This window comes from Myodes glareolus, chromosome 7, assembly GCF_982192425.1.
Source record: "Myodes glareolus chromosome 7, mMyoGla1.1, whole genome shotgun sequence".
Taxonomy (NCBI): domain Eukaryota; kingdom Metazoa; phylum Chordata; class Mammalia; order Rodentia; family Cricetidae; genus Myodes; species Myodes glareolus.
The window spans coordinates 84,115,982-84,129,234 of NC_142032.1; the positions used below are offsets into that span (position 1 = coordinate 84,115,982).

General features: G+C 42.1%; 1 protein-coding gene across 1 annotated transcript; it reads right to left on the reverse strand.

Moving 5' to 3' along the window:
- Positions 1-2,396: 2,396 nt before the first annotated feature.
- Positions 2,397-12,284, reverse strand: Anks4b (ankyrin repeat and sterile alpha motif domain containing 4B). The gene is made up of 2 exons (XM_048460400.3): positions 12,059-12,284; positions 2,397-4,176 (listed from the first exon to the last, which is right to left on the reverse strand). The coding sequence occupies exons 1-2, from the start codon at positions 12,220-12,222 to the stop codon at positions 3,099-3,101; spliced, it is 1,242 nt and encodes a 413-aa protein (XP_048316357.1). The 5' UTR covers positions 12,223-12,284; the 3' UTR covers positions 2,397-3,098.
- Between the last annotated feature and the right edge of the window lie 969 nt (positions 12,285-13,253).

Consider the following 13,253-nt stretch of genomic DNA (forward strand, 5'->3'; position numbering starts at 1 on the left):
ACTTCTTCCCAGTCTCAGGTCTCTACTGCTGCAGATTTGCCTCTTCAATGATTGTCACATGCACCCAATCACGGGTCATGTAGCTGTGTGTGTCTATTTTAAATGTTTAAAGAAACACAGATAATGAGGCTCCCTTGGTCAAGGTCGGTAGAAACCACAACTTGTGATTCATTGAATCTAAGTGAATCAATGGTGACAGCGATCCATTGGTCCTTTATAACTAAGAGGCCAAGAGACCCCATAAAGAGAACATGTCTCATGGCCAATAGATCCAAAAAAAAAGTGTCAGGAGTCTCATATTTAGGTTCATTCCCCTCCGATATGATGGCCTCTCCTTACTGTGTAAGTTTGGGAAGGATCTGGAGATAGTGTCTCAGGAAGTTTCTCGGGAACTAGAGGGGATCCGGGCATCTGCAGTGAACACAAAGCCTCTGAATTCCTTCCTATGACAACTGCTTCTCTGCACGTTATTGAAGACAATAAGCTTTAGCTTATTCCACAACAAAACACAGTATTTGTAAACAACTATCCCCTAATGTAGCATCTCCAATAAACCATATGCTTCCTAGATCCACTCACTGGGGAGGAATGAGTAAGTTTATCACCTTTGAACGCCTGTATCCTGCATGGAGCCTCCTGAAGTAACTCAGAGGTGAATGGAAATTATGTAGGCAAAAATAACCTTTCTAATATCACACACACAGTCAATGGTAAATTCTACCTGGTGGTAGTCTGGTTACAGAATCCCAATAAAACTTAGGTATTGGTTAGGAGTGGTTTCAGTTTGAGATTGCCTTCTAAAAACTGTCAGCATAAAAAAAAAATGCAAGTCATTTGAGGGAAGAACTGTACACATTGCTGGAGGGAAAGTAAGCTATGGAAGCCAGCGTGGCAGCCCTTCCATAACTGAAAACAAAGTTATCATGTGACCCAGCTGTCCCATTCAATGTACCACACAGACCTGTCCACAATAGCCAGGAAATGGGGCCAGCTGAGATGTCCAGCAACAGATGAATGGGGAAAGAGATGCAGTGCGTTACACAATGGAACTTTACTCAACTGTAAAGAATGAAATTAATAGATCTCAGGAATCAAAGACTGGTAAGCAAAATAAGCCCCACTCAGAAAGACTAATACCCCATATTTATTTCTCGTATACAGAGTCTACATGTGTGTGTGTGTGTGTGTGTGTGTGTGTGTGTGTGTGTGTGTGTGATGTAAGCAGAAAGGGGTCTGTGAAAAGTTTAAAGATATGGAGAATGGAGAGTGAGGAACAATAGAGTAAAATGGAATTTACTTATTTATACATTACATAATATATAGAGATTATATAATATAACTGTTGTGTTGCTACTTCCTCCAAATTGAAACATTGCCTATTGGAGAGAGGAGAGAGGTTCAGAAGGCTCAAGAAGCTATAGAGAATTTCCAGGCTCAAGAAGCTTATGGAAACTATGAGATTCACAAGACCCCTCCCAAGGTTGTGAAAGCAGCAAACGCTGCTGGGGAGAAAAATGTTCTCTGGTGGAGCCACCTGCAACTTCAGGCAGGGAGCTCCCAGGATGCATATTTTCTGAATCATCTCTCACACTTGGGACGGGTGGGGTTTTGGCTGATACAGTGACCTTTGAGTTTTCCATATGAGTTTAAGTCCAACAGCTCCATGGTTTTGAGCTAGACATGGGTAGAATTGTTTCTTTGATCTGTTATTGGTGCCCTATTTGGTGTGTGTGTGGTGGTGGGCGGGGGGGGAGAATAGACATTTGAACATAATTACAAAAGAATGGTTTCAATTTATCACCGAATTTTTAATCCAGAGGCTTTGTTCCATTATTACTTGGTCTCAATGCTTTAGACCTGTGGCTAGGTGGTCCATTAGAGCATGTAACAGAGGGACCCCATTCACTTCAAGGTGGATGGAAAGCAAAGGGGGTATTTAAAATCTCAATACCCACTTACTTCAAGGGCATACCTCTATGACCTGACTTCCTTTTGCTAAGTCCTGTTTGGGAGATGGGTGTCTACCTCCTCCCAATAGCTCCACAGGCAGATGACCAAGCTGTTAGCCTTTGGTTCTTTGGGCTACATGTAAGATCAAGACTATAACTTAGCACACTTACCCAGACAGCGGCACTGCCGATACACACTCACAAAGGGAAGGCACGCACAACAAGCTTGGATGTATAACATTTACTTTTGCCATCAATCTTCCGAAAACTAGTCTTCCTATACTTTTTCTATCTCCTTTTAAATCTCACAAGGCACTTAAACCATAGGAAGACTGTGAAATGGTCAGGCATTGTTTTCCTAAACCTTTTTTCTCTCCCTTCATGGTCCCCTTGTTTACACATCACACTGTCAGCCTAGGCTGCCATAACAAGACACTGCAGGCAGAGTGGCTTAGACAACACAAATTTATTTTTTCCCATCTCAGGAGGCTGGAAGTTCAAACTATTGTCAATTTTCCTGGGAGGTTGGGGGGGTGCTCTTGTTGGCTGATTGACAGCTGCCCTCCTGCTGTTCTTTTTTCTTCCTGTGTGAGCACACCTTTAATTTATCTTTCTTTTCCTTTAAGTCACATGGAATAAAGAGCCCACCCTTATCATCTTACACAATCTTACATACCTCTTTAAAGTATTTCATACATGAACTTTAGAAATGTATTCCATAACAAGCTCCTCACATTTTCCTTCTGCCATCCCCCTACGTGCTACACACTGTCCTGACTCTTAGATAGGAATACTGTAAACCCAACCCTATTGCTTGTAAATATCTGTTAAAGGATTAGGTCCATTTAAGTTGGGCTTTATGCTTCAGACCAGTGGAGCCTTTGGTCTACACAGAAAGCAAAGCCATGAGGACAAACACCGTTTTCTTATTCCAAGGTCTCCTAGCTTTTCCCATTGATGGTTTACCCGAACACAAAGTATCTCCCAGAGTCTGGCTCTCTATATTTGGGGTCCTCTCTAAAATCCTAACACTCACACCCAGAGGTCTTTCACTGGACAGAGATCAGGTACAGGCTGCCTCCTGTGGTGCTCCCAAGGGAACTGTTCATGACCCCATACTCAGATCACCCTGTTAAGCAAGGGTCTCCATCAGAGGCTGGTGTCCACCAGCTGCCCAGGCTGTCGGAGCACTTGCTTCCTCTTGTCTATGGCATTAAGGACTTTCTTTCTGGGGCCCAGCTGCATGTGAATATTCTGAAGGTCCTCATCGGAGCAAAGCAGCAGGGCTTCTAGATCAATCTGCTCTCTGATGAAAATGGGGAGGAGGTCCTCTAGGTGCTGAGCCCGCAGAAACACTTCCAGGGGAGTGGCATCAGCCACATCCTCCTCCCATTCGACTTCATCTTCATCCCAGGGAAAATCACCCGCAGTGCCATCTGCCTCTCCCTCTTCATCTTCCTCTTCATCGGCTGCCCCTTGTCTTTGGAAGAGCTCACTGGGCATTTTAAACCCCAACTCCCTCTTGCTATCTGAGATGTCCTCGAGGTCCAGTATTCTGTTCCTTCTAAGAACAATACTCCCTAGGCCTGGACGGTTGAGAATAGATTCATGCTGTACATCGCTGGCTTTCCCTGCTGAGAAACGGAGCTTCTCTCCGAAGTCATCTGGAAATGCATCTTCCTCCTCCTCTCGGAACACTTCCATTACGTGCCTCTGCCCGTTTCTGTCTTCCTGCCCCACCGGCTCTGCTGTATCTTTGTTCTTCTTAAATTTTAACTTGAAGGTATCTTTAATCCCTTTAGACAGCGACCCAAATCCGCCGGTAGAAGCTTTTGAAAGGGACGACCCAGAGAAGGCGCCGTGGGAAGAAGAAAAAGTCCCAGAATCCTCCTTGCTATAGGTGCGTGCCATCTTGCTTTGGTGCTTCTCCTGAAGTCGCTCGCATTCTCTCATCTGCTTCCTGGCGTTCCTCAGAGCCTGCTCTTTCAGTCGGGCGACCTTCTTGGGGTTCGTGGTGTTCTGTATGGTGGCAGCCTTATCCAGGAGAGCAACACATTCTTTCTGCTCCCTGCTGGCAGCAGCATCCAGTGGAGACTTTAAGTCGTTATCCAGGGCGAAGATGTTGGCCCCAAAGTTGACCAGGAATGAGATGCAGTGGGTGTGGCCATTGGAGGCGGCATAATGTAGAGGAGTATTTCCCCAGATGTCACACTTATCAGGGTCCCCACTAGAGAAGAAAATATGAAAGATGCACATTAAAGTGTTTTTTTTACTGAACATGAGGTCTCTAAAGAAAAACAAAAACAACCAACAAAATGCATGTTTATCCTGCCTTGACGTTGACATATGATGGCTGCTGAGTTTAGCTATGTCAGAGCCAGATACCAGATGGCCAGAAACAGGGAGAGCCATCTTCTTGCTATGCCTCCTTTTTAGAAGAAAAAAAAGTCTTCCCAAAAAACTTCCTAGCAGAGTCATTTTCATATCACATTGGCCAGAGTTGGGTCACATGACTCAGAGAAAGGAAATATATATAGTACCATGCCTAATTCTGATTGAGCTCAATTATAAGTTTCCCTGAAGCCAAGAACAGTATCATCCAACAGTATACTTATAAATGTTTAACAATGGGCTCATTCATGGAAAAAAAAATCAAATCCCTGATATATAGTGTGTATGTTGGTATAAATCTACACATCACGAAAATTTTCATGTTACCACATCACCCCACTGGGTACAGAGACCAGACGAAACAAGCAATAGCATGCTATTTTGTTTCTGCCGTAACCATCCATGGCCGTCTGTCACTTCAGAGCGCACACACAAGAACAGTGAACTCATTGTGAAGTGGTGAAAGTCAAGAGAAACATTTTAATAAAATTTGTTCAATGGTGAGTTCATATAACTTCAATAATTTCTGTGTTTAATTGTCCTGACAACTTAGCATATTCTTGGAGGACTTGGAGAGAGTTCATTCTAGCTAACACGTCAGCCCTCCCATGAGTCAAATGCAGAAAACAAAACAACAAAAAAAATCAACCAGGAAAAAAGAGCTTCTATTTTCTGTGAGGCCTTGAGATACAAATACAGACCCTACTGAAGGACAGGAGGGGGATGAATTGAAAATGTTCTCACCACTGTTGGTAGGAAAGCTAAAACAGAAACAGAAAAGATCTACCCGCTTGCAAAGGAGGCTCATGTACCATAATGATTCTATTTTGAGTAGTTTGTTACATTTTAATTATAGCAAAGAAACAAAGCAACATACTAAAATCCTATAATTAAAATGTAACATTTCCATTAAGTATGACTCTATGCTAACTGAGAATGATAATGCCTCTGATAGAGATTTTCCTGTGACATATATATACACATATGTAACATAGAAAAGTGGCAAACTATGCATGCATACATTCAGTACATATTATCAACATCTCTCTCTCTTCTCCATACTCATATTTATCTTTTATCATGGCCATTTGGTAAACTCTACCACCACAACACACTTTTGGGGTTTTTGTTTGTTGTTTATTTTGGTTTTTCGAGACAGTGTTTCTCTGTGTATCTTTGGCTGTCCTGGAGCTCACTTTGTAGACCAGGCTGGCCTCAAGCTCACAGAGATTCACTTGCTTCTGCCTCCCAAATGCTGGGATTAAAGGTGTGCACCACCACCACCTGGCACTCTTGTGGGGTTTTTAATTTTTAAATATTTTCAAATTTTAAATGAATTTGATTTCTGTGTGTAGGCATGGAGGTCAGAGGGCAGCTTACAGCAGTCAGTTCTCTCCTTTCACCTTGTGGGACCCAGGGGTCAATCGCAGGTCATCAGGCTTAGTCGCAAATGCACTATCTCCCAGCCCTTTGCTTGTTTGTTTTTGAGGCAGCGTCTTACTCTGTTTCTCAGACAAGCAGGAACTCACTATGTTGTCCAAGTTTGCCTCAAACTCATGGTGATCCTTTTGCTGCAGCTTCCCACGTACCAGGGTTGCAGGGGTTAATCACCATGCTGGTCTAGTTCTTGTAGTTAAGTATTTACAGTGTTTGTTTGTTTATTTATTTATTTATCAAGTAGTTATGCTCCATTTATCCAATTCATTCTCCCAAAAGGGAAAAGCCTGCATTTTTTTCTCATTTTATCATCTGTAGTTTCTAGCAGATATCTCAAAGTCTGTCCAAAGAAGACACACAACTGGTTTTCTCAGCAACGACCAAGATATGTTCAAGCTCCTAGAAACTTCAGTAGCAGGGCAGCTCTGGCTATGCCCTAACGAAGCAGAAGCAGTGTTACCACATCCGCCTTTCAAACAAAGGCTGAACTCCAGAATTTCATGGACTTTTAAATGTTGGATCAATTTTAAATGAAAAAAAAAAAAAAACCCACAGTGAAATCTAATAAAAGCTCATTTATGGACTAGATCCAGCCATAGGTTGGCCTCCTGTTTCACACAGAGAAGAGCATGGCACAGACAAGGATGGCTGATATCACGTGGCATATCTGGTGTACATCAGTGTGACCAGATAGGATGGAGTTATGGGTAAAGGAATGGGAGAAGGAAGAAAGAAAGTGAGATTGAATCTAAGGAAAGCAAATGCTACATAATGCCGTTTTTGTTAGGGAGTCTCCGTTAAAAGGGCCCTAGCCAGTTAGCCCAATTTAATTATTTTGGATCAAAGGAGACCCCCTCTTCCAGTCTTGGCACAGTCAAATCTTTGGGGAACACTGTTTCTCATCTCCAAACACGTGGTCTCACTTTTTATTTACTTAACTGAACACCATATTCAAAGGACCCCTTAAGCACCCTAGACATCAAAGCAGCACTGGAAAGCAGCCAAGATGTGACTATGGTGTAAACAAAAACGCACTGACTAAATTCGCCTGGATTATCCTTGGATTGGATAAACTAAAGCAGGAAGAGCTGGGCAGGGTGAGTTGTAGCAGGAAGTAACAGGGTGTTAAGGGTCTGAGTTAGGGCCATAGACTTCAGGCAGAACAGTGAATTTTCCCATCTCAGCGGGGCTCTAGTGATGCTTTTAAGATCCAAGAAAGAACATGAGAAAAGCCTGAGATGGGGCCGAGGTGGATCTCCTTTAGAGAAAATTTCAAATGTCTTCAGGAAGATGGTCCATGGGATTTCCTAGTGCGTCTAAAACCTAAGGACAGCTTTCCAATCAATATAAATTAATTTTATTATTGTCAAGCTTCATGAAGTCTTTCTAAACCTAATCCTACTTTTCTCTGCCTCTAAGTGTTTATAAGGAATCTTTCTATGTAACTAGGGCTGACTTTCAACTCTGAATCCTCCCGTCTCAGTCTCCTGATTGCTGGGACTACAGGCATGCACCACCATGGCTGCCTGACTCACATGTCTGTGTGTATGTGTGTGTGTGTGTGTGTGTGTGTGTGTGTGTGTGTGTGTACACGTATGCACGCTCCAGTTCATACCCATAGAAGGCAGAGGTTAACATGGTTGTCTTTCTCAATTGCTTCTTCATTTTTATTCTTTTTAAAACAGAGTTTCTCACTGAAAGTAGAGCTCACCAATTAGCTAGACTGCCCAGCCCAGCAAGCCCCAGAGATGCTCCTGTCCCTGCCTCTCCAGTGCTGGGACTCCAATGCCTGTTGCTAAACCCAGTTTTCTGACTCACATTTCTTAGTAGAACCAGGCATATATCTCTTCAGCCATCTACAAACCAGCACCTTTGTGTGATAGACTGAATCTAGTGTCAATATCTTATGGATTCTTTACAATAGATTCAATCTAGTGTTGATATTTTTTCCCTAAAGAGAAACTCTCTGAGAAGCAGTTTAAAATAAGCCATATTTTGCTCTTGATTTTTAGTAAGCAATAATTTTGGTCAATAATTTTCAAAGCAGCTTGTTATTGTTGCTAAGTGGGTAATTTGCTTAAATTACGACACTCTAAGCATCTGCTCCACTCCAATTTCTTCTCTTGAAGTTGATTTTGAATATGTGTAAAGCTGTTCTTGGAAAACAATAATTCTATCAAAATGGTTTTTTCTACATAAAAAGGAATTATTTGCACTTATAATAATGAAGGAAATGCCAATTTATTACACTGCCAGTGTTTGCCTATCCAGCAGAAAATGATTGAAAAGTATTGGTTGTTTGGTTTTAGTGGGACCACAGGGTGAGTACCACGCTTGGAAAAGCATTATCTGGCTCAGATTGCTTGGCAGGATATAGATCAAAAGGCTGACACCAGGGCACCCCCAGAAGCCACCATTCTACTTTGAAGAATGTATCCCAAGGGAACATGAGGCCTTGGACAAAGCTGAATGAACAAGGTTGTTCCTTTCAACTCTACTTACAACAGCCAACAAAAGTCAAACCGTCTTCATGGGCAGAACAAGAATCGAGAAGGAATTAAGTGTTATGAACGGGCAACTAATTGAATAAATTACAGAATCAATTTGCCTGCATCAGTGAATGAATGAAAAGATATATACATACACATGTGTGTGTGTGTGTGTGTGTGTACACAATGGAATACTATCTTGCCTTAAAGGAAAAAACAATCCTACATTTTGAAATGTGGATGAGCCTTGAGCACCTTATGTTCAGTGAAATGAGCTAGACACAAAAAGACAAACACCTCACAATTTCACTTAAATATGGAATCTAAAATACATAAGACCTGTAGAAGTCTTTTGAGTAGACAGTGATTGGAAGTGGGAGAGAAGTGTGGTGATATAGGTTTAAAGATGCAAAATATCCATTAAGAAGGAAAAATTCAAGCAATTCTCTCTACAATATGGTGTCAACATATTTGAAAATTGTTAAGACATATTTTAAATATCGCCACCACAAAAAACGATAAGTGTGCAAAGGTATCACATGATTAGCATGATCCAGTCATTCCATAATGCAAATGTATGTAAAATACCAAACTGTATACAATAAATATATGCATGATTTTGAAGACAGGGACTTGCTATGAAGTCCAGGCTGGCATCATTCTCATGACATTTCTGACTCACGGTGATGGGAATATAGGTGTGCACTATCATCATTCTTGGCTGTGCAATTTTTACTTGGTAATTTAAAATAAGTGAATAATGATTAAACCATACCATAGACTATCATGTAGCCATGAAAAGCAATGATATATGTATCAGCTTTTAAGGGCAAATTGTTAATGTCATATTGTTAATTTATCCTTACGCTTTGGATGATTGCCTTTTTAAAGAAAACCATACATGTGCGCATGTGGGCAAAAGAAAAACTTGGAAGATCATATTTATCGGTTAGCATTTTGGAATGAATGACCTTAAAGTTAGAATTATATAGCAGAGGCTGACAAATTTATGCACTTAAAATATATATTATATATCCATGTATTTGATAAGTATATATAGCATATTATGTATGCAAATATTTCTATTTTATTTAGAAAATATCATTTGTTAAAATATGAATTGTAAGCATATTTATAATATATATGACAAATAGTTGATACTTCTAACTTTAAAAGCATTTTGAAAGCTGGAGATGAATCAGTGGGTAAATTGCTTGTTACACAAGCAAAAGGCCCTGGGTTTAGATCCCCAGAATCCATATAAAGTCAGATGCAGAGGTATCTCTAACGCCAGTGCTTCTCTGGCAAGAGGGGAGGCAGGAACGGAAGGGTCCTTGGAGGTTCATGGGTAGCCAGTCTGTGAATAACTAGAGACCACTCTCAGACATGGTGGACAGTGAGGACTGACACATGGAACTGCCCTCTGACCTCCACGTGTGCACTGTGGCATGCTGACACCATCACTCACCCTTTACACACACACAAACATATCTTTGAAAATCAGTTTTATAAATCAGTGTTGAGGGCCCCACCATAAAAGGGGCAGGGTTACAGATACACAGCTCACCAAGGTGGAAAGACAAGGGCTGCTCAGCACGGACTTTTCATCCTCAGTAGAACCAGCTTTCCACCTTGAGAAAGGGATTCCTTAGCAAGGAAGGGAATTTGCGTTTCTTTTTTTGTTTGGCTACCCCATCTTTTGCCTCATCTACTGTGTGAGGCCTGCACCTTTCTTTCCTCCTGAGGTGACAGCAATAAGTAGACATCTTGGAAGTGGAGACTGGGGCTCTAGGCACTGAACTACTTGCCAGTCTAATCTTGGACTTCTGTGCTGCTCTTAGAACTATGGGGAAGGTTCTGGAAATGACCTTGCCTGTGGTACTCTTTGATCATAGCACAGTGGGCTAAGATTCACACCAACTGATTCAAAAGCTTCAGTTCTGTGAATTTACCCTAAAAAAAAAAGTATGGATGAAGATTTATGTAGAAAAATAATCATCACAACACTGCAAATTAGAAAAAATATATCCAACAGAGGGCTAACCTGAGATGTAAATTTACTGATTATAATACTAAAGTGTCCTTATAAATCAAGGAAATGTGAGATCCCTCGCTGCTATAACAAAAAACCGAGGCATTGACTCGAAAGAAGAAAGATTTATCTTGGACAAGTTTTCAGAAGATTCAGTGAAGATTGTGGGCATGCTCATGACATGTACCTCAATTCAATGAAGTGTCCATATCTGCAATCTGTTTAATCCAAACATGGATGTTGACCCTCTCTCCCTTTATCTACTCACTTCTAATCACCGGCTATTCTATATCCAAATTGTACCTCAAACCTCCCTAAGCCTCCAATACCCCTTGTTACATGTTAGTTCAGTTCACCTTGAAGATCCTTAAACATTCTCTGTAAGCACCGGGCAACCACCAGAACGATATTCATAAGCGTAAATCTATCTGATGCGTCCTTTGTAAACACAGGGTGTGGTTGGAGACTCATGTCCTTAACAGAACTTTCAAGGCTCCTGTTGTCTGGTTTTGTCACTTAGGCTGGTCTTGTCCCTGGGCAAATCATGCCCAGCCAATCTCAACATCTTCCATCCCTGCAGTGCACAGTGCTCCATCTTATGGGAAAGATGTTTCCTTCAGTCCTTGATCAGCTCGTTGTCTTTCTAATACAAGCTGAATGTTCCCTCTCTAGAACAGGCTTGGTAATGTCTACTATAAACCACTTGCTTGTCTTTCCCTCTCAAATCTGATTGCCACAACAGAAACCAGGACATTTTGTTGATCAGCATCCTCTAGACAGGACCAAGGAGGAAGGAGAAGAAGAATCAGAGGAGGAGGGAGAGGAAGAAAGAGAAAGAGGAGGAACACAGGGAGGACTGTCACCTACCAGATGTTAGCTATGCAATATACTGAATACATTCACTTGGCTCCTTCCCTCCCCTGCTCTTCCTCTTCCCCTACCTGCTCCCTCAGATTCCTCTCTTGCTCCATCTCTTTAAGGAAGAGCTGCCAACTCTGACTAGCCCTCTAACCAATGGCAGGACCAGCAGAATAAGAGTTAGCAAAGACTTGAATTAAAATTTAAGGAGTAGTGTGTGCATATGTCTGTCTTTCTCTCCTTCTCCCCCTCTTCCCTCTGTATGTGTCTGTCAGTCTGTTTGTCTCCCCTCCTGACTACTCACCCATGTCTCCCCGCTCCACTTTCTCTCTGTCTGTCTTTCTGTCTGTTTTTTTTCTCTCTCTCCTCCCTCTCTGTCTGTCTGTCTGTCTGTCTGTTTCTCTCTTTTCCTCTCCTTCACTAATTTCTGTGTGTATTGTGTATATATGTTGCCTAGAGAGAAAACTAATAAAGTAGAAGTGGCCTGGGGATCCCTTTTATAGCTTGTGAAGCCAGAAATTTCATTCAAGAATTAGGAACTTACAGCAAAACTGAGGGTTCAGAAGAGGTAGATTTTAGTGACACGGTTGAAAAGTAAAATAAAAACGTGTCCTAACCAAGGGGATTGACTGAGCTGAGAAGAATGGTGACCTCTTTTTAAAGAGTCAACTGTTTAACTTCTGTGGAAATGATTTCCAATGCATACAATTAGAATACCCTGGCTGAGTGACTGCCAGGAGGCTCTTCTCACAGGGAAAGAAACCACACCTAACTTAATCTCCTCTTTCTCTGAAAGCCAACTACTTAGAGAGCCTAGAAAGAGGCAAACCGTCCACTCAAATGTCCCTGCCTCTTGGTTCTGCCGTGGACTCCTCCAGGCTGCCCGGACAGAAATCGCTCACCCTCTGCTGCAGATTATTTCCAGGGCCTCGAGGTTGCCGTGGTAGGCTGCCAGGAGTGTGGGTGTCATGCCATCATCATCCGAGAGATTCAGATCACGCTTGGTGGCCTCCTTCAGGAGTTCCAGGTAGCTGTCGCTCGCTGCTTGGTGATAGCGGGTAGCCATTTTTTCTGCCAACAAGGGCTTGGCCAGGTAGGTATCTTTGTCTGGGCAGTGCTGGTGGTACAGCCTTCCAACAGGGCTGGTTAATCAGTGACAGGGACCAGCGCCTCAGGCCAAAGCTCATTCCAGCCTCATTCCTTGGAAGGCAGCCAGGAAGGCCTGAAGCTCAGACTCAGCCCTTTCCTCTCAGAACAATCATGACAATGAGCGTTGAGGCCTGTCCTGTCCGTCATGAGTGTGGTGAAGCGCATTTAATTGTTACTGTGTCCACTAACAAGTGTCAGATGTGATACTGGTCACCCAGGCCCAGAATGTAGAAAATAATCTCAATAAACTCAGAACTGTTTAAGTTTACTGGTGTGGGAAAAGAAGTGTTTCTGTGGATTTTTACAGGTATAATTTGCACAACTTGAAACTTAGCATTTGAAATATAAAAAGAATGCTTTTGGTAAGTTTACAGTAGCAAAACCTCTCCCATAGTGTGGAGAGCGGCTGCCTGACAAGGAAACAAACAGGTTGCCATCCAGGAACTGCAGCAATAGAAGCCTGGTCTAGGAAATCTCACACAAAGGAAACAAAGCGCTTCCTGACTACAGAAGGATATAACCGAGTGAAGCCGGTCTAAACCAAGTACAACCCTAACCACAGGCTGCACTATGTAAACCCAGGGCCTCTGGAAATAAAATATCAACCAATCATGACTTCCCTCCTTTACATAGTGGTGTTTGCCCTGGGTCACCCTAACCACAGAGGACGGCTTCAACACTTCCAACTCCTATACGCCACTATTTCGTGTAGGTGATCTTTTTGTTCATGCTGCTATTGTCTGTTGATTACTTACAGCGCATTTAATGAATTCATTTCTTTCTAGTCTTGCCAGTCTTGTAAATTCAAATACTGGCCAATGGCCTTCTTACAACTCAATTTTGCAACATTTTCCCCACACTAAAAACATCCTTCATTAACCTATAAACCTGGAACCCCTACCAACTCAGACTCTCACATTCTAAATAAGCAATTAAATGTAAAAACAA